Here is a 20,094-nt window from a genome sequence, read left to right on the forward strand (position 1 = left end):
ACAGAAAAATACGCATCCAAATTCAAAATTTTACATTTCTTGATTATTAAAATAATGTTATAAACATAAACAAAACGTTAGTTTAAGAATAAAATATTTTAAATTATAAAAAAAAGTTACCATATATGTTCTTCGATTTTTTTTTTATTTTTATTTTTTTTTTTTTTTAGATGTTTTTCTATTTGACTGTTAATCTTTCCATTTGAAATAGGTATTCTTTTATAGTTTTGAGAGATTAATAGAGCATATGTAAATCGTGGTAACTATTTCTCTAGTTTTCTTTGGTTCTTCAGTTATTCTTATGAATAAATTCAAATGTTTGGCATTCGGTAGTAATTAAATTTCCAAGAAAACATCTCAGAAAGTCAAGAAAGATATGAATAAAAAGAATGTAAACAAGTTTTATAAGGTAGTTTTTACCAAAAACCCCCCAAATTCACAAACTGCCCAAAAAAAGGGCATCTTTAGACCCAAATGAGACCCACATCGATCACATCCCGCATCTCTGTTGACGTCGATGACCCACATTCTGTGAATACGAATGCGAAGCGCCGCAGTCGTCGTCGCGTTGGCCAAAAAAATCAAATCATTTGACTTTGTTTATGCACAAAAAATATGAAAATGCCGAGAGAAAAAGCGCAGAGGAAATAACCAAAACAACAACATGTTGTCTATAAATTACCATGTGCTTTTGTCCCGATAATGAATAGAATAATGAACTGCATAGATAAGGATAAAGCCAGCGAAGATCGAGACTGCTTGACGCTAAGTCATTGCCTGCTGGCATTAAGGGATCTTCGATCTTCGTCCTCTCCCGGGACAATCGCGTAATTTGCGTCTTAAATTACATCAGCTAAACAATACGAATGTCTGGTTTTTTCCCCCTCAGAAGAGGGAAACTTCTCTAGTCTATCTGGTGTCTGCTACCTCTTCTCGACTGCTCTTTCTCTTTTTTGTAGAAAGTTCAACAGCCTTTCTGATAAGGTTTCCGACAGTCGAATATTGTAATCGGAAGAAAAGGAATGGTACACACAGTTTTAAATACCCTTACCACACTTTCATTTATTCGCTTTAAACAATCTATTAAAAATTTTAGAGATTTTTTAAATATTATAAATTTTTTGAGGATATAATAATGTTAATATTACCAAGGACCCGTTATCTTTCCCTTATATATATTGTGATCAGGAATAGTTCATTTAATTTCCCTTTTAAAAACAAATAATTAATATCTTTAATGATTTATTTAAATAATTTACTCTCATACATAATCAACTTTACAATAGATCTCTTCGAAACACGGATACCTAAACATAGTGTATAATATAAGACAGCAATAAAGAACAAAATTTGTGGCTTGCGATCGGACAGAATCTTCGCTACGATTGCGATCTGATCGTCCAGATCTTTCACTTTCCGCTGCCGTATATCAATAATGCATGGGGCAAGAATTAATGGAAAAATGGAATATACTTGGAGAACTTTTTTCGCCTGAAACCTTCACAACGATCAATGAACTAAACACCCGTGACGATCGAGGTCCCCGAACTTAGTCGATCCGACATGTGGCCCGTGTGGTTACTTAAGTGGGTGTGTGGTTGTGGTTTATTAAAAAAAGAAATACTACTTCAATACTTCAATCCCTTGTGGAAATCGTCCATCATGGTGTGGTTAACGAATCCAAACTCCCACTTCTGACGACCGTTGTCCCTATCGCAAATATTGGCGACAACCCTGGCAATGCCATCCTCCACCAGTCCCTCCATACAACGAGTTCTATGCTCTCCGTGGAATAACATCTGGGTTTCCCGATCGTAGAACCAGAACTGATTGCCTCCCTGACTATGACAGTTCCACATCCAAACGGTGGCATTCGGCGGCGGCTCATTGACATCCAAGCATATCGAATCCTGATGCTTCATCCTCAAATCTCGATGGATGGAGAGCTCCCAGAATTGATTGGGTTGCGGATGGGTCTTGTTATCCGCACAACTGAACATTCCCACCGCCTTTTCGGCACTCAAGCCCATGTTATCCAGGCAATAGACGGGATTTGCCTTGTTTTGTATAGCGCCAGAGGCATAGGATGGTGGTTCCACGGGCGGGAATTTCACCAGGAAGTCGGGAGCAACCTCCGTCATGAACCAGTGGAAGCTCTTGCACTTCAGCCGCTCTCGAATTCCCAGTTGACGGGTCAAATTGCCAGGATCCAGGTCATCGTAGGTTGCATGATCACGGGAGTACACATATTCCTTGTACTCATCCATCCAAACCTCCGCTACTCGTTTGTGGTTCTAGAAATATAATAAAATGGAAAATCAGTTAAGAACTAGGGTTGTAAAAAAACATCGATAGTGTCCACTATTGGCTATCGATAGTGGTCACAATCGATATTATCGATACTACCGAAAATTAAGGGAAATAAAAAATTACATCTAAAATAAAATGATTATTTTGATTAATTTTAAAACCATCGATAGTATCAATAGTGCTGCTGTTAAGTACCAACCTTGGCCACAAAGTTGAAGCCCCTTGGATTGCCCCTCGGTTTCATGGGTCCTCGGAATATGTGTGCCACCCTCGAGCAGGGAACATCCAGCAACATGCCTCCGCACATCCAGATCTTGAAGCTCAGCTCGTACTGCTCACCGCCCCAGATGTCTAGCTGATCGTCGTAGCCACCCAGATCCCAGAAGAAGTCCGTATTAATGGCAAACAGGCCGCCCATCATCACGGGACTGCGATAAGGCATGGACTTGTCCACCGCATCCTCGGGCAAAACGGGCAGTTGTTTGTACAGCAACTTCCAATCGAATCCACCGCGAGCTCCGGCCTTATAATCACCCGAGTAGGAAAAGTCACCATGTGCAATGGTATCCACAATGGGACAGGTGCAGATCTTGGGATTAATGGCAATGGGTTCGATCAGCGGGGGGAGCTAAAATATCAGAATTTAGTATAGCTTATTATAATGTATTTCAAAAAGAACCTTACCCAATTGTAGTTAACTTCGATGTGTGAATCAAAGAATACCATTACTTCACCTATGGCCACTTTGGCTCCAGCTATCCGCGCCCCAATCAGACCTCTTCTCTCCGGATTCCTCACAATAGTCACCAGATTTGGGAAGTGCTGCTCCACATACTCATCCAATGGGTGCTTTAGACTCTCCCACTCGCTGCCATCGTCCACGAGGATAATTTGCTTTAGTAATTGCGGGGGAGTGCGATTTATCACACTATAGATCGATCTCAGCAGGGTATTGAAGTGCTCGTTAAAAAAAATGAAAACCACACTGATATTGGGCAACTTGGCCAGATACTTCCGCTTTTTGCAACTACAATACAAAATAGATAAGAAATATTAGTTCTAATAATAGACATACTGCGGAATCTTTAGAGGAAGTAAAAAATGTGAACTTTTCTTTAGTTCTTTCCAACTAAACAAATAAATATTATATAACAAATATTAGAATTTAATATTAATTAAACTATGGGTATTATTCGAATTATATGCAAAACATATTCTTAATACTCGAATTCGAGAGAACTTAGATACAAAATTTTAAGATTTAATATAATTTGGAATTTTGGAGAACAATTTATCTTTAATCAAAAACCGCTAAAATCGAATGTTTGGAAGTGGATTGATTATATTATCATTAGATAAAAAATGTTAAAGAGTTCAAAGTTATAAAATAATTTTGAATTTTAGATAATAATTTATCTTTAATTAAAGACCGCTAGAAATCTAATGTTTAGAAGTGTAACATAATCCTTAGATGAAAAATGTAAGCTTATAATATAATTTTGAATTTTAGAGATCAATTTATCTTTAATTAAAGACCGCTAGAATTCATATTATACCATAATATCATATCATAAAAATACTCACGCCTCATGTCTGACATCCGGCACCGATCGATTTATGGATATTCGATCCGACAAGAGACCATTAAATCCGTTCATCTCGTACATTTCTTTTTCCATCTGCTTTTCATCGGGATTTTCGATCTTAACCGCCACTCCATGTTCACCGAAACCCGTTCGTTTTTTATCCGCCTCCATGGCGGCGTAATCATGCCAATCCTTGCGCTCTCCCTTGGGTTCCGGTAGCCGGAAACCCTCCAGTTTGTCGCTCTTGGGCAAATCAACCACGGAGTTGCGATCCTGATACGGAGGACGTGGCTTCTTCCGCAAGGGATGTACATTGGCTGCGCGGAAAACGGGCGTTATGGGATCTCCATTGGGATCTAGTTTTTCCCCCACTTCCGTCGGCTGCCGCATCCTCCGCTCGACAATCAAGGTGGTGACCAGGGAAACACCGGCGATGACCACCAAAAACAGGACCACCTTGCGCACCAGGCGCTTCACATATCTCCTCTTCATGGCCATGTGGACGTCTTGCCGGCGGAAGTCCAAAGTGCTGACTGCTGGCATGGCGATGCAGCGGAGGAGCAGCTACCTGGCTGCCTAGCTGACACCTGGCAAAAAAGCACAGCCATTAGTGTAATTGCTACTTGAGTGGGGCAAAATTCGGTGATAAGAAGGTGGCGGAGTAAGTTCAATTTTCGGTTGGCCAAAAAACACGCTTCTCCACTATCAATCAGTGACGTGTAAGTGAAGACAGATCCCGCACTCACCTGAGCAAAAGTCGGGCGAAAAGAACGATAATAAACTTGGCATCAGCATGCGATTTCAAATTATCGCGCGTCACGGTGGCGACATCTGTTGGGGTATTTTCGGAACTAATTAGGGTTTTCGGAAATGGTGTCAACTCTTAAATTCTAGAATTTTCAAAACATCTAAAAGTTAGTTTAAAAGTTTATTAAAATAGATTGCTAATATGTTTCCTATAAATAAAATATTTTAAAACTATTTTATAAAAGAGTAGAGTAATAAAGTCTAAAAATTTAAAACAAATTTTTTATTTAATATTGGGATAAAACACAATATTGGGATAAAACACAATATTGGGGTAAACATTTTAAAGGTAGTTTAAAATTTATTTAAAATAGATTGCAAATATGTTTTCTTATAAGTAAAATTAGTTTATGCATATTTTTTTGGAAGAGTATTATAGTTAAAAACTTAAAACTATTTTTTTTAATATATCTCTGGAAGATATATAAGTTCGGCTTTACAATAATTTAATAAATATGTTTTTAATGTTTATTTTCTATACTTAATTAACACTTTTTCATTGCACTTCTCCAAACTTCCACTGCTGACTCTTCTTATTTTTGTCGCATTTATTATTAGACAACACCTTGCCAAATTCTTTGCCCTTGTTCAAATGAGCTTCGAGGCACCAGACCCACATTTGGCCCTGTTGGATCCACTGATGCCGGCGATTGTAGAACCAGGACTGATTTCCAGCGTCTCCATGGCAGCGAAAGAGCCACACTGACTTAGACTTAAGTCCCTGCGCTTCCAGGCAATCATCTTCACTCGTTGTCAGTCGAATCTCATGGTCCTCCGTTAGAAACCAGTTTTGAGATTCACCGGGTTCCGTTTTATTTCCAGTGCAGCGGGATAGAACCACTGGTTTCATGTGCTTCTGATGCAGGGAGTCCACGCAGAATCCAGGAAAAGCCACGCTTTCAATCGAACCCGATAAAATATGCGAAGGATCCTCGGGAGGAAATGCTTTCAGAAAATCCGCAGCCACATAGTTCATGTACCAGTCGAAAGATTTGCACTTAAGCGATGTTCTTAGGGTTTTCAAATGGTTAAGAGATCCTGGGTGCGTGTTTTTATAGAGTTCTGGATTCGAGTCGTAAACGTATTTTCTATACTCATCCATCCACACTTCAGCTACTCGTTTGAAGTTCTAAGGGAAATATTTAATTGGATAATTTATTTTTTATGAACTCTATTATAGTTTTAATAATATAATATAATGCAATATTATAATAAGTAAATGATATTTAAAGTTCTCATTACTTATACGTAATTTTTAGTATATCAAATATTACGTATACGCAGTTCAAAAGCCACACAAAACTTTAAAATATTTTTAAAATTAAAATAAAAAACATTTATAGCTTATAAGCTACCTCTTAAAAGAGGATTATCCACTCACCCTGGCCACTAAATCGTTATCCCTTGTACTCGTCTTGGGTTCTTTGTTTAATTGTCCCACTCGGGAGCAGGGAACATATAGCAACATTCCGCCACACATCCAAACCTTGAAGCTCATCTCGAACTGCTCGCCGCCCACGAGTTTCAGCTCTTCATCATAACCTCCCAGTTCCCAAAAATAGTTTCTGTCAATCGCCAAAGGACCTACTAAAAGAGGTGTGCGATACGGCCTGGAAAGAAGTTCTACTTCATCGTAAAAAGGCGGCAATTCCTTAATCTCAAGCAACCAATTAAATCCAGAACGGGTTAATGCATTATACTTCATATAAGCGAATGTTTTGTGCAATATTACATCCGAAATGGGACCGGTAACTATTTTCCGATTTACAACTATGGGTTCTAGCAGGGGAGGTAGCTAAAGTAATGGAAAATTTAAATAAAATATTATTTAAAATTAATTATGAAATCTAAATTCTCACCCAATTGATATTCACTTCGATGTGGGAATCTAGAAAGATTAAAACTTGGCTGGTGGCTCTTTTGGCTCCTTCCACTTTTGCTTTAATAAGACCACGATGCTCTTTAAGTCTGACTATCTCAACTATTTTGGGAAAGTTCATCGCCACAAAGTCCTTAAGTTTTTTCCCCAAATCCGGTAAATTACTGCCATCATCCACGAGGACAATTTGCTTGAGTAACTCGCGAGGAGAGCGATTAATGATGCTTGTTAACGATCTTAGCAAAACGCTGAGATGTTCATTATGAAATGCCATTATTATAGTAACATTTGGCAGCACCTCTAGATATTCACGTTTCCAGCAACTGCAGTTATTAGATATTATTTGGATTTTAAAGTTGGAACCTAAAGAACTCACCTTAAAGGTCGAATATCCGGCAAAGATCTGTTAAGGGCAATGAAATCGGAGAGTTTTGCATTAAAACCATGCAGTTTATAGAGCTTATCTGCTGCTTCTTTTTCATTAGCACTCGGTAACTCAGCTGCTTTTCCCAGTTCACCCAATCCCGTTCCCCATTGATGCTCTTTAATGGGACAGCTTTGCCAATCCTTCATAGCTTCTTGATTTGGCAGGTGAAACTTTCCGTGGGGCTGGATTTTCAAAACATCCAATTCATTTTGGCTTAGGATTACCACTTTTCTAGGGATCTCTCTTTTCGGGAGCTGTCTGGTTGGCATTTCCGTTATAGGAATATCCCTTTGGTTGATTTTCTTTGCCAAGGAATTCACTATTCTTTTGTGTATCTGACTGCCCATTATAATGGTGGATACCAAGGAAGCCAATAGAATGGCGATCAGAAGGCGCACCAGCAATCTTAGATCTATATTCATTATGATATTGGGTTAAAGGTCTTTAGTTCTGTGCAGGGATCGTAACTGTTATGAGTTTTATTTTAAAAATCGCTTTTAAATCATTATGTCATGAGTTTTAAGTAAAACTCAAAGAATAATTGTTACTCTGTGAGTTTTATATAAAACTTGACAAATAAAACTTATTCTCTGAGTTTTATTTTCCGCTTGGAAAATAACAGTTATTCCTTGAGTTTTATATAAAAATCAAAAAATAAAACTTATTCTCTGAGTTTTATTTTTTCGATCAAAAATAAAACTCAAAATCGTTTAGTGGCGGCTGTGTAGTCGATAAAAATGTTTTAAAAAATAAGGTATGGTATTTGATCTATTGGGTTTATTTAAAGAAACTGAAAATAACCACCATAAGTATGATTAATTAATTAATTTACGTCGCGCAAAGGAGAAATCCAAGTTTTAATTCATTATGCGCGGATCCACGGAATGTGATATGGGTTATAGAACACCCCCCACTCGAGTGAAAATAAAAGGAAAATTGTTTTGATATCACACCCTACAACAAAATCCTAGATCCGCCACTGCACTACATATCCGAACCACTGTACATAAGTGAGTACATTTGGTAAGAAAATCCATTGTATATACTGGCTCAGTGATAAGTATCAGCTCCACAACAACAGAGGTTAACTTCCAGCTGAGGGTAAATCCTTTTTTCAGATATAAAGCTTTGTCTATATTTTGCAGCATTCGTCACGAAAAATTATAACATAAGACTGCAAACAGTAATCGTAACTATTATGAGTTTTATCCTAAAAAACGCATATATATACAATGTTTAAAAATGCCAGTGGTGTAAGGTTTAAGCTGGAATTTATTTAAACTTTTTATTTAGCTTCACAAATAAAAGTTGTTTTATGGATTCTGATGATAGCTTGGATCTAAGGTCCGTTAGAATTAACTTGAGAGCAGAAAAGGACCTCTCAACGCTCACTTGGGTAGCTGGCACGGCATGTACCACTTTTGCCATTTGGTAGAGGTATGGATATACGAATTTTTTCTCCTCCCAATAACTCATAACATCCGTATTTACATCGATAGGCTTGGGGCAAAAATTGTCGATTTCGCTGTAGGCTTTTTTTAATGTCCTCATCATAAGCGTCGGAGTTCTCTACACTCTGAATATCTTCAAAAGAGTTAAGAAACTCTTTGAGGAGAGAGTTCGATTGATTAGAACATGATGTTGGTTCATCTTCAGGTATATTTTGACGAGAATCGCTCTAAACAAATCAAATTAAAACATATATTAAGTCATACCAAATTATTAATTAATGTATAAGCCGAAGCTTTTTACTTACTTTGTTATAAACAGCATGTATCTGTAAATACAATTGCTTCAGCTGACTTCTTGCTCTGATTATGTCTTGAGGGTTTTTATTCAAAACTCGACGAATACGAGGATCCAAATAGACTGCACAAATAACGATATGATTTTCCAAAAGGGTATCTTCTCTTTTTTGAAGGCAATCCACCAATACCTTATTACTGGTACCCATCGCTTTTACAGCTAGCTTTAATTCGAGCCATATCTTATAAAAGTCTCCCAAAAACATTTGCTCCGATTGAAATTTTTTGGTAGCGACGAATAATGGCTCTAAAGTATTGCACATAGTTCTGATCATACTCCAATCAGTAGCCGTCAACTTTGATAGATCATTATATTCATTTTTACAAAACGCTTCATAATCCAACAGTCTTTGAAACATCAAGTATGTTGAGACCCAACGAGTTGGGACATCCATGACGGGTAGAGGTAATCCCTGGGCGCAAGACTTATACCTTAAACATTTATAAAACTTAAGGATATGCCATCTAGTAATGTAATATTATTAATACAAACCTGCATGACGGAGTCCGTAACATTTTGACTACTGCACGCACTTTTTCTATGAATTTGATACACTCCGGGTTGTTAAGAAAATCCTTTACACTTAACTGCAGGGTATGGGCAGCGCATTTAACAGATGTGATAGAAAATAATTCCAGGTTTTTAATTAGATCGTCGTCATCGTCATCATCATCCATGTTAAATGCAGGGTCCTCGGTTAAAAGAGACACAGCTTTAATCATATTCCTGCCATTATCGGTGGTTATGCTGTATATCTGATTCTTTGAAATATCAAACTCATTTAAAATATCTTCGATTTCCGAGCATAGATTGCTACCTGAATGTCTTTGGTGCAGTTCGACAAGTCCGAGAGTTTTTACGCAAATCCGGTTATTATGATACATCTGGGCGTTGATTCCTAAAATTCCACGGTTACATCTTGTTGCTGTATCCATTTTAATACATATAATTTGGTTTTTAAATAACAACTTTATAGAGTCTTTTAACTCATTATACTTCCTGGCAATTAACGTCATTATGTTTCTTGATGAAATAGGGCTCATATTGAGACCATCGAAGATTTGCCCGGTTAAAGTGGTAAAAGCTTCTGAATCCAACACCGAAAACGGCATTTTTTCGGATGTTACCAAGTCTATACAAGCCTCCATGACTTCACTTTTAGTCATGCTGACAGAAAACTTGATTTTCGAGTCTTTTTCTATAATGGTTTTTCTATCGTGCAAGTCTTTATCGAGAACGTTTTTGTGGTGGTCCGAAAGATGTCGCTTTAAATTCGATAAGTAGGAACCTGCAAAACTCTTTTTGCATATTTTACAAATTGATTGATTTTTTATTGCATCAAAATCGAAATAGTTTCGCGGTAAGTTATAGGCTTCACGTCCCATATTAATATTCAAAATTATTTTTTTGGGAGCAGATGCTTATACTAGACTCTATGAATATAAACGAACACATTATAAGAATTTTGACGTCTAAGCGGAGACATACAAGACGAATTTTCTTTTATGAATAAATTATAAAAAATTGTAAGAGTTGAACTACTGTTATTATACATATATTATATATATATGTGGAGCTTACACTTACCCACTGAGCCAGTATATACAATGGATTTTCTTGACCAAATGTATTACCCATATCACATTCCGTGGATCCGCGCATAATGAATTAAAACTTGGATTTCTCCTTTGCGCGACGTAAATTAATTAATTAATCATACTTATGGTGGTTATTTTCAGTTGGTAAAAATCTTTAAATAAACCCAACAGATCAAATACCATACCTTATTTTTTAAAACATTTTTATCGCCTACACAGCCGCCACTAAACGATTTTGAGTTTTATTTTTGATCGAAAAAATAAAACTCAGAGAATAAGTTTTATTTTTTGATTTTTATATAAAACTCAAGGAATAACTGTTATTTTCCAGGAGGAAAATAAAACTCAGAGAATAAGTGTTATTTGTCAATTTTTATATAAAACTCAGAGAATAACGATTATTTTTTGAGTTTTAAATAAAAATTGCAAAAATAAAAATCATTGCGAATATGTAAAATACAATGTTTTATAATGACAGTGGTATAGTTTTTTTTTTTTATGAGTCTTCCTTGTCGTTGATTTTTTTGTTTAAAAAAACAAAAATAACAGTTATTTTCGTTCCCTGGTTCTGTGTATTTATAACAAATTTGTTTTCCAAGCCTACTTCTTTGTTATGAATTATACAGTTTTTAAATATAATTACGATATTTCACAGTTGAATATTATTATTATATATAATATATTATTATTATTTATACATTTTATTTATCAGTGCTAATGAAGCTTTCATTTTATGAATCATGTAATCAAATGCACCTATTAAGTGGTGATAAATAATACAAAGATGATGAAACTGGGTCGTTCCGCTATTGGAAATTTCTTTGTAATATTTTTAATTAATTTATTAATGAAGAATAGTATCCCTACCAAAAATAATTCAAAATTCCAACGGAAAATAGAATCCTAGCTTGGTTTGAGTCCCAGCTGATCGTGGAAGGGAACTTGGCTAAAAGGTTTTTTTTGGTATTTTAAAAGATAGTTTCAATTCGAGAATACCAAACAAAAACCGTGACTAGTCACTGTCCTCAACCCGGTAAATGTAGTATTTTTGGTATTTTCCCACATGCGCTTTTGGGATTTCTTAGCACAACGCGTGAACTCACACTGTTCTGTTTCGCGCATGGATTTTTTAATAATTTAAATTTAAACTAATTTAAACGAAAATCTGAATAAAGACGAGGTAAATCTGCCATGGATCTAAACGACGCAGTGCTCACCTGTGCGGTGAACATGCAGTGGACCAATGCGGTGGGGATTACGGGTCGCAAACTGGCCTACAAGACGGCCACTTTGCGTCTGGTGCGGAATGATCTGCGTGAATTGTTTGTGGAGGTGACGCCGGAGAAGCTGAAGCCCCTGAAGTTCAAGCTAAAGGACCTGATGGTGCACAAGAAGTTCATGGCGGAGGGCAAGGCCACGTTTAACTTCAAGGCGGAGAACTGCACCATCTACCTATCGAATGCCCCACCGGGCACTTTGATGTTCTTCCTGCGCACAATCTTCATCAAAATGAATGGAACCGAGGGAGGATCCCAGCCGGATGATGCCTCCCTGCAGAAGAAGCTGCGGGAGCACCTGATGTCCGGGAAACCCAGCAGCTTCGAAGAGGTTTCTCCAGTTACCACGGCCGAGATGATTTTGGCGCGCAAAAAGGCGGGACTGCTGTCCAAGGGCTCAGTGACCACGCCCTCGCCGCAGGCGTCTAAGAAAAGGCGTTTCGAGGAGCTGCGGGAGGAGAAGGAGCGAGGCAGCCTGCCAGCGGCCAAGAAACTCTACCAGGCGGCCACCGATGAATCACTGAGACTAAGTGAAGAGCAAATGGAGGTGCTGCGTGCCTGCACCTCCGGGAAAAATGTATTCTTCACTGGCTCCGCCGGCACTGGAAAGAGTTTCCTGCTGCGAAGGATCATCTCGGCCCTGCCGCCCGATGGCACCGTGGCCACGGCCTCCACGGGAGTGGCTGCCTGCCTGATTGGCGGCACCACGCTGCATGCCTTTGCCGGGATTGGCGGTGGAGACGCCACCATGCAGCGGTGCCTGGAGCTGGCTGCCCGACCCGTAAGCGCCCAGACATGGCGCAAGTGCAAGCGGCTGATCATCGACGAGATCTCCATGGTGGATGGACAGTTCTTCGAGGTATTATTTTCTCCATAATTGTTAAAATATAAAAAAAGTTATTGACTTGTGTGTAAAAAATTGCATCCTACATATGTTAGAAACATAAATAACACACGCATGTCTTTTGTGTTATTTACACGACGTGTTTTTTACACAGCGTGCTTTTAACACAATGAGTTTTTTACATTAAAGTGTTAGAATTGTATGTTGAACTGAAAAACGTACGATTTTCTAGAGTAAAGGAATTTATATGTGCTTTGAAATGGTTAAAACTAACATATATAAAACTAACATATAGTGAAATGTAATTTTTATTTGTGTTACAAACACAGTGTGTAAAAAACGCGTCGTGTTAATAACACATTGTGTAAAAAACACAAGTGAGCTGTGTGTGCTAACAATTATTTTTCACATTTTAACACTTTAGTTTTTGTACAATACAATTTTTCATGTTTTTAACACGTGTGTCAATTTCCAAACCCTGATTTAAACACCTTATATCTCTATTTTAGAAAATCGAAGCCGTTGCCCGACACATTCGTCGCAATGATCGACCCTTTGGCGGCATCCAGCTCATCTTGTGCGGCGATTTCCTGCAGCTGCCACCGGTTATTAAAGCGGACTTTGGTTCTGCCCCCTCTGCATCGCCGCAGCAGCGCTTCTGCTTTCAGTCCAGCGCCTGGGAGACCTGCATCCAGTGTGTCTACGAGCTGAAGCAGGTGCATCGTCAATCGGATCCGGAGTTTGTCAAGATCCTGAACCATCTACGTATAGGTCATGTGAATGATTCGATAACCACTCGACTGGCAGCCACTTCGAAGCAGAAAATCGAGGGAAACGGCATTCTGGCCACTCAATTGTGCTCCCATACCAACGACGCCAATTCGATTAACGAGTCCAAGTTGGAGAATCTTGAGGGGGACAAGATTCTGTTCAAGGCTGATGATTCGGATGCGGGCATGACCAAAACGCTGGATCAACAGATTCAGGCTCCCTCGCAATTGTACTTGAAAGTGAATGCGCAGGTAATGCTGCTCAAGAACATAAACATATCCAATGGTCTGGTGAATGGAGCACGCGGCGTGGTAGTTCGCATGGATAAGGATCTCCCTGTGGTTAGATTCAAGAACAACCAGGAATACGTGTGCAAGCACGAGAAGTGGATCATAAAAACCGCCACAGGAGGCCTCATTACACGTCGTCAGGTTCCCTTGAAGTTGGCCTGGGCCTTTTCCATCCACAAAAGTCAGGGTTTAACGCTCGATTGCGTGGAAATGTCCCTGTCGAAAGTATTTGAGGCTGGACAAGCTTATGTAGCCTTGTCGCGAGCCAAGTCCCTGCAATCCATTCGCATCCTGGACTTCGATGCCAAGCAAGTGTGGGCCAATCCGCAGGTGCTGCAATTCTACAAGGGATTCCGACGCAAGCTAATGGACACCACCATGATTCCCTTGGGCCCGAAGAACAAGGACAAGAAGCCAGGAGACAGCAAGGCCGCAAATAGCGCACTGGCCAAGCTCAAAAAGAGTCTCATCAACAAGCCACTGGTCTCGATTAGTTGAGCTTTAAGTTTAATCCCTAGTTGAATGGTAGCACAAAAGAGAGTTTTATCTCATTCCATTAGGAAAAGTGTAATTTCTTCTTTCTTTAGAGAGAAAGGAAATGGTTTTTGGACCATTGATTAATTTTTAAAGAGACGAAAAATTATTTCTTGATTAGTAGTTGATGCTTCTTTGAAATAATTCAGCTTTTTAACAAAAGAATTAATTCAAGATTTCATCAACAATTATTGTGAATTTCTTGGAGTCTTAAAAACCAAATAGAATTGTGAATTTTATAAACTTAACACCGACTTGATAACTTTAAAGACTTTCTCTCTTGAGAATTTATTGTCTCAAATAGTTTTAAGCTAGCTAATATTTTATCATCAAGACCTTAGAAAATAGTATTATGCACAATTATAAAATGAACATTTGCCTTAATGGCTTTGAATAATAAAAACTTTAGACAAATGATTTAAATTTCATTTAAATTAAGCGGACAGACAGACAGATCTACTATATATATATCATATAAACCTTTTGACCTATCAAATTCCAAAGTATTTGCCGGGGATTCCTAATTTTCCGCACTCAAAACAATGGAAATTCAGCCCAATCCTTGGGATTAGCATTTCAGGGCGTGTATATTTAGTTATAACGGATAATGAAACTAGAAAACATCGGCTCAGATAAAAGCAGTGCTTAATGGGCGGCCTCCTCCTTCATGCCACTGCCCACGGGTCCATGACGACGCTCCCAGATGAGGCGATGCTTCTGCTTCATGTAAGCGGTCTTGGCATTGGCATAGCCACCCAAGTCGCCATCTAAAAATGGGGTTCAGCGTTCATTAAGGTGCCAAATTGAAGATTAAATATAGTGGACTATCCACTCACACTTGATGAACCAGTTCTCGGTGGCCTTCTCGTACTGTTCCAGCAGCGGCTTGCACTTGACGATGTGATCGGGGGCCTCGTAGAGGGTGCAGTCCTCGAAGCGCTGGCGCAGAATGTTCACGATCTCGTTGTCCACCATGCGATCCCGGCGGAACTGCTGATCGGCCTCAAAGCGGCAGACGGCGTCGTCCGTGTAGCACTGATCGATGGTCGGGACGCGACGGAAGCGCTGGTGGTACCAGTTCTGCTTCTCCTGGTTCGGCTCCACAATGCTCTCTAAGGGGTAGAAATTATATTATTAACATGGATCTTAAAAATCTCTGTACTGATCGTAAAATTGGTCGTACTGATATAAAATTTGGTATGTGGAAAGGTATTGAAATGATAATAGTTTATCTAAAGGCAAAATATTGAAAATAAAATTCATATGATTAACATGGGTCCTAAAAATCTCTGTTCTGATCTTATAATTGGTCGTACTGTTATGAAATTTGGAACGTGGGTAGCTATTGAAGTAACAATAGATTATCTAAAGGCAAAATATTGAAAAACTTTATCAACGGACAAGATTTTGATTCAAAATGATGATGATCAGATAAGAATCAAGTATAACTTGGTCGTACGGACATGAAACTTTAACGGACAGGATCTTGATTCAAATAATGACAAGAAAAAATCAAGTATGACTTTATCCGGCTTTCAGCTTAAATATTTACATGGTAACAGATCTCTTTATATTGACTTCTAAGATTTCCTAAACCTTATTCTACTATAATCCCAAGATAATCTAGGTTTTAGCATTTTAGCAGATCAGTGTAAACAAAAACAAATGCTCCGGAGTATTGAGGTTATGTCATTATGTAATTGCCAGGAGTTTTTCCACTTTTTCGCTTCCCTGGCTAAAAGAAAACCATCTAAACAGGGTCTGGACTGTCCTGAGACCATAGTGGATTCCAATCCTTAAGGATTACGTACCGCGGAACCAAGTTATGGGGCCATCGATGACATTGAGCACCGACTCGGCGAAACTGGCCATCGGACTGCGCGGCTCCGGCATTTTGTGGCTTTCCTTTCACCTGGAATATAAGGATAACTATAAGTTTATAAATCTAATTATTTTCTGCTCCTTTAACGGGAAAAACCTTAAAAAACCATAATTACTTAAAAAACTTAGTGTACAATTTTTAGTAGGACCGCAGGCTGGATAATCGAAAAATGTAGAACTGCGAGCTAACGGGGATTAAGGAACAATGGATAATGGAACATGGAAATAATTTAATTGTCTCGCTATTATTGCAGAAACATAAATAGAAAATCAAGGAAAATAATTATAATTCCTTGACTATATACGAGGTCTACAAATATTTCTAAAATTAATTTGTAAAATCGGCTTAATTAATCAGCTGTTTCGTTAAATTGTCTTTTATCCACAGCCTAAAACGGTCCCACAGTTGGTATTTTGGCCACACTGCGGTCACACTGCTACGCTCAGCACTCGCTTGGGTAAATTTTTTTTAAGTTAAATTATTTTTATTTTCAAGTGCGCACTGTACAGTGCAAACCATTTACGATGCCTTGAGACCACTCAAACATAAACCCCCATATTTTTTTTTTTTTTTGCACGTGAAACATAGTGTTAAGGATTCGCAAACAACGAAGAAAAAAGTGAAACCGAAAAGAGCGTTCCTGTGAAAATAATCCGATTTAATAAGGAATTCCAAGAATTCAAGGATTAAATGCGTTCAAGGATGTGTAATTGAGGTACCCAGCGGCAGGATAATACAGGTAATACGGCAGGAGGCCACCAGGTAGCCGAGGAGGCTGTTTTGGCCAGCGGAGTCTCACGTTTTCGGGCGACTGGGTGGTAAACAAAACGAAAACGCCGGCCCTCGTACAGTTGCGGCCACACGAATATAGCCACCATGCTGGCCACATCGGCGTATTTGAAGGTGACAAGCCTCTCCCTGCGCTCCACCTCCAATCTCTCCATGCGCCGCGTGGATGAGCTAAATGCGGGGATCGGTGAACTCCGGCAGCTCCTCTCCTGCGTGGTTTGCTGCCAACTCCTGGTGGATCCATATACTCCAAAGGGCAAGAGATGCCAGCACAATGTGTGTCGTTTGTGCCTGCGCGGCAAGAAACGTTTGTTTCCGCAGTGCTCGCAATGCGAGGATTGCTCAGACTTCAGGACCTACGAGGAGAACCGCATGATGGGCACCCAGTTGCTCTGCTACAAGACGCTGTGCGTCCACCTGATGCATTCCTCGCTCTACGGGCAGCTGGCGGGTTTGAAGCCTCAACTTCCCAGGGAACTGGCGCCGCGCATCAAGCTGCCTCCTCTGACCACTCAGGAGTTCATACGCGAGGGCTCAAATATCTCGGATACGGGAGATTTGTTTCTCCCCCAGCCTGATCTACCCTTTCTCAAGGATCTACCCTCCTCGCTGCCCGCTGAGACTCCACCCACAACGGCTGCAACTACGCCTGAAATCCCCTACGATCATCACCGCCTGAATATCAGCGAAATTGAGGCTGAGGCGGCGGCCACCGCGGAACAGGGTCACTACTCGCCACTGCCCCTGCTGCCCACGGGCTCTAGGATGGGCCTGCTGCATCACCAGATGGCCGGCGGGCAGATAGTCATCGCCACCGAGTCCTCTGAATCGGGATTCATGGAGCACGCTTGGCCGGATCAGGTGGATTTGTCCAATGCCGTTTCTGTGTCTAGTTTCCCCGGGAACAGCACAACCTTTGCTGTTTCCTATGCCTCGACGCCTTTTGATCCTCAGGAACTGCAGATCGGCCAGGTGGTGCAGATGGGCAACTCCGCACAGTTGGCTGTGCTGGCTGAAGTTGAGGAGACCGTGGAGACTGTGGAAACTGTTGAGACCACCACCACCACTCAGTTGGCTGTGCTGGCGAGGGAAATTGAGGAGGAGGAGGAGCTGGCTGAGCCGGAGGAGCCTCTGGCCACCGTTGAGGAGGTTGTGGAGGGAGAACAAGTCGCTGCAGAGCCTCCTTTGCCAGCGGAGGAGGAAATTCCCCAAGAAGAACAGCTTACCCACAAAAGAAAGCTGTCCCAGGTGCAAACGGAGTGGCAGGAGGAGCAGGTAACTCCCGAGGAAGCGCAAGACAAGGACTGGCAGCCCAACAACGAGGAGCTGGAGGAGGAGGAGGAAGCCCCGGCCAAGCGCAAGAAAACTCGCACTCCAAAAGCCACCCAGGCAGCTAAAATCGAACCCGCACCGGCAGAAATTAAAGCCAAATTGCAGGCGGGGAAGGGAGCCTTCCGCAAGGTGCGCGGCGGCAAGCAAGCGGAGGGCAATGAGAAGCCGGCGAAGGCCAAGTGCCGCTGCGGCGTCTCTGGCTCGGCCAATCCGCTGACCACCTGCCGAAATGGCAGATGTCCCTGCTACAAGAACTACAACAGTTGCGCTGGCTGCAATTGCGTGGGATGCAAGAATCCCCATCTGGAGGACTTTGTGGAGAGCGATCTTGAGGATGATGAGGAGGATTTTGCAGTTGCAGAGGAGGCACAACCAGAGCAGCCAGTAGTAGAACCTTCAGAGGAGCCAGTAGCACCTGCAGAACCTCCGCCAACGGGCAACATCACCTTGGAACCACATCCCAACTGGCTAATGGCCGAGCATCCCGTGGTGGTGATGCAAAACGAGCATGGACAAATGCAGGGTAGGCTTTTAAATAGCTCAGTTAAATCATCAACTAACTAACTCTTTAACCCTTTGCAGGCTTCAATCTCTTCCAGGGCAACAAGCCCGTTGATCCCGTCGCAGTTGGTTGCCTTGGCGTCGAAGTGCAGCTAAATGATGAGCGGGGTTCCTATACGAAATTCGCCTACATCTTGCCACCTCCGCCGCCTCCCGTGCCGGATGCACCGCCGCCATCGCTATCGCCACCACCGCCGCCAGCTCCCGAAATTCCGATCGTCATCGAGCCGCCGGCCAAGAAGTTCAGAACCTCGAAAGTTCGAACGCGGCGGGGAAGGGCCAACTTCTCGGCTTTGGACACCGTGGACGAGCTTGTCAGTGGCGGATCGAGGAGCAATTCTGCCGCTGGCGACAGATCGTCGGTCACTGACAACGCCCACTCGCTGTTCGAGGAGATAATGTCCGGTTCGGATGATTTGTAAGCGCGGAAAACTGATCTGTAGATGTTGTTTTGTCCTTGGAATGTTTTTTGTATCTCCATTTTTTTTATTCCCATGTACTGAGTGTTGATCCTCATTGATCCTCTTATTTTTCCTGTTTGTAGCATATTTATTTCAACCTGTATAGTTCCTGTATCTCAAATCAACTTATAATTATCTCTTAGGAGCATTCTTCTTCCCGAGGACTTTCCACCCTTTTTGTAATCAACCAGCAAACGTTTCCAAAACTCAATTTTTTTTTGTTTAGTTATTAAACAACCCCAACAAGTCGTATAGTATTAAGCCATGTGACTTACATATAAATATGTAAAGCAATTCTTCAGCTGCCGCTAAAAAAAAACTAGAATATGTATTTAAGGGCAAAGCAATAGTCAGAAAAACTAAAGAATAATTCTCGTTTAACGAAATGCTTTGCTCAAAATGCGGTTGCTGTGAGCCAAAAAAAAACAATTTTTTTCCTAGGCTAAGAAACTTTTTTTGAATAGGTTAAGACATTTTTTTGAGCATGAATTTTTTTGAGCACGTGAAACAATAATTTAAACAAGCCATATATAGCCGTAATATATATGCGAAAATATAACTAAAATATTAAACAAATATGCAAATAAATATGAGCATTGATAATCTAAAAGAATTTGGTGATTTTAAAGTTATGGGTGGGTTTTGAAAGGTTATTCTGGAAATATGTGTAGGGAAATATTAAAGAATTGAAGGTAACTATAAAGTTATAGGTAGTTATTCTGAATTTATAAGAAGTTTAAATTTAATCTTCGATTACAAAGTGCTGTTTCCTAAATCTAAAAGGTCTTTCGAGATTTCTGGAACGCAATCCTACTTCAGAGCGGGAGAATTGAGTGCCTCCAGACTGCAGACTCTCCAATTCAGCACCGTTTCCGCTCACTTAAGTCACTCGTTCTCAATTCCGAGTTTAATCAGGGGCTCCGCGGCGAAGAGTCGCCCT

The 20,094-nt window shown here is 40.4% G+C and overlaps 5 protein-coding genes across 7 annotated transcripts; 2 read left to right on the forward strand and 3 right to left on the reverse strand.

Annotated features, from left to right (window-relative positions):
• Positions 1-1,169: 1,169 nt before the first annotated feature.
• On the reverse strand, positions 1,170-4,673 carry Pgant4 (Polypeptide N-Acetylgalactosaminyltransferase 4). 2 transcript variants are annotated; one of them, XM_070215343.1, is made up of 5 exons: positions 4,643-4,673; positions 3,895-4,483; positions 2,995-3,337; positions 2,510-2,938; positions 1,170-2,294 (listed from the first exon to the last, which is right to left on the reverse strand). In XM_070215343.1, exons 2-5 carry the CDS (start codon positions 4,437-4,439, stop codon positions 1,629-1,631), a joined length of 1,983 nt encoding a protein of 660 aa, XP_070071444.1. In that variant the 5' UTR covers positions 4,440-4,483; positions 4,643-4,673; the 3' UTR covers positions 1,170-1,628. The 2 variants fall into 2 exon arrangements, with proteins under 2 accessions (XP_070071444.1, XP_017004142.2); XM_017148653.3 differs by lacking the exon at positions 4,643-4,673 and having other exon boundaries at positions 3,895-4,615.
• Positions 4,674-5,182: 509 nt separating this feature from the next.
• Positions 5,183-7,473, reverse strand: LOC108062025 (putative polypeptide N-acetylgalactosaminyltransferase 10). Its single transcript, XM_017148518.3, has 4 exons — positions 6,959-7,473; positions 6,563-6,905; positions 6,085-6,498; positions 5,183-5,832 (listed from the first exon to the last, which is right to left on the reverse strand). The coding sequence occupies exons 1-4, from the start codon at positions 7,429-7,431 to the stop codon at positions 5,200-5,202; spliced, it is 1,863 nt and encodes a 620-aa protein (XP_017004007.2). The 5' UTR covers positions 7,432-7,473; the 3' UTR covers positions 5,183-5,199.
• A 4,035-nt stretch (positions 7,474-11,508) lies between these two features.
• Pif1 (Pif1 DNA helicase) lies at positions 11,509-14,479 on the forward strand. Its single transcript, XM_017148630.3, has 2 exons — positions 11,509-12,549; positions 13,044-14,479. The coding sequence occupies exons 1-2, from the start codon at positions 11,605-11,607 to the stop codon at positions 14,091-14,093; spliced, it is 1,995 nt and encodes a 664-aa protein (XP_017004119.2). The 5' UTR covers positions 11,509-11,604; the 3' UTR covers positions 14,094-14,479.
• A 199-nt stretch (positions 14,480-14,678) lies between these two features.
• Positions 14,679-16,250, reverse strand: ND-PDSW (NADH dehydrogenase (ubiquinone) PDSW subunit). Of its 2 annotated transcripts, XM_017148631.3 has the most exons (4): positions 16,127-16,250; positions 15,941-16,041; positions 14,966-15,241; positions 14,679-14,896 (listed from the first exon to the last, which is right to left on the reverse strand). In XM_017148631.3, exons 2-4 carry the CDS (start codon positions 16,020-16,022, stop codon positions 14,775-14,777), a joined length of 480 nt encoding a protein of 159 aa, XP_017004120.1. In that variant the 5' UTR covers positions 16,023-16,041; positions 16,127-16,250; the 3' UTR covers positions 14,679-14,774. The 2 variants fall into 2 exon arrangements, with proteins under 2 accessions (XP_017004120.1, XP_070075466.1); XM_070219365.1 differs by lacking the exon at positions 16,127-16,250 and having other exon boundaries at positions 15,941-16,058.
• Positions 16,251-16,421: 171 nt separating this feature from the next.
• On the forward strand, positions 16,422-19,761 carry msl-2 (male-specific lethal 2). Its single transcript, XM_017148642.3, has 3 exons — positions 16,422-16,468; positions 16,600-18,655; positions 18,715-19,761. The coding sequence occupies exons 2-3, from the start codon at positions 16,888-16,890 to the stop codon at positions 19,113-19,115; spliced, it is 2,169 nt and encodes a 722-aa protein (XP_017004131.2). The 5' UTR covers positions 16,422-16,468; positions 16,600-16,887; the 3' UTR covers positions 19,116-19,761.
• The last annotated feature ends 333 nt before the right edge of the window (positions 19,762-20,094 follow it).

The sequence above is a fragment of the Drosophila takahashii genome, chromosome 2L, assembly GCF_030179915.1.
Source record: "Drosophila takahashii strain IR98-3 E-12201 chromosome 2L, DtakHiC1v2, whole genome shotgun sequence".
NCBI lineage: Eukaryota > Metazoa > Arthropoda > Insecta > Diptera > Drosophilidae > Drosophila > Drosophila takahashii.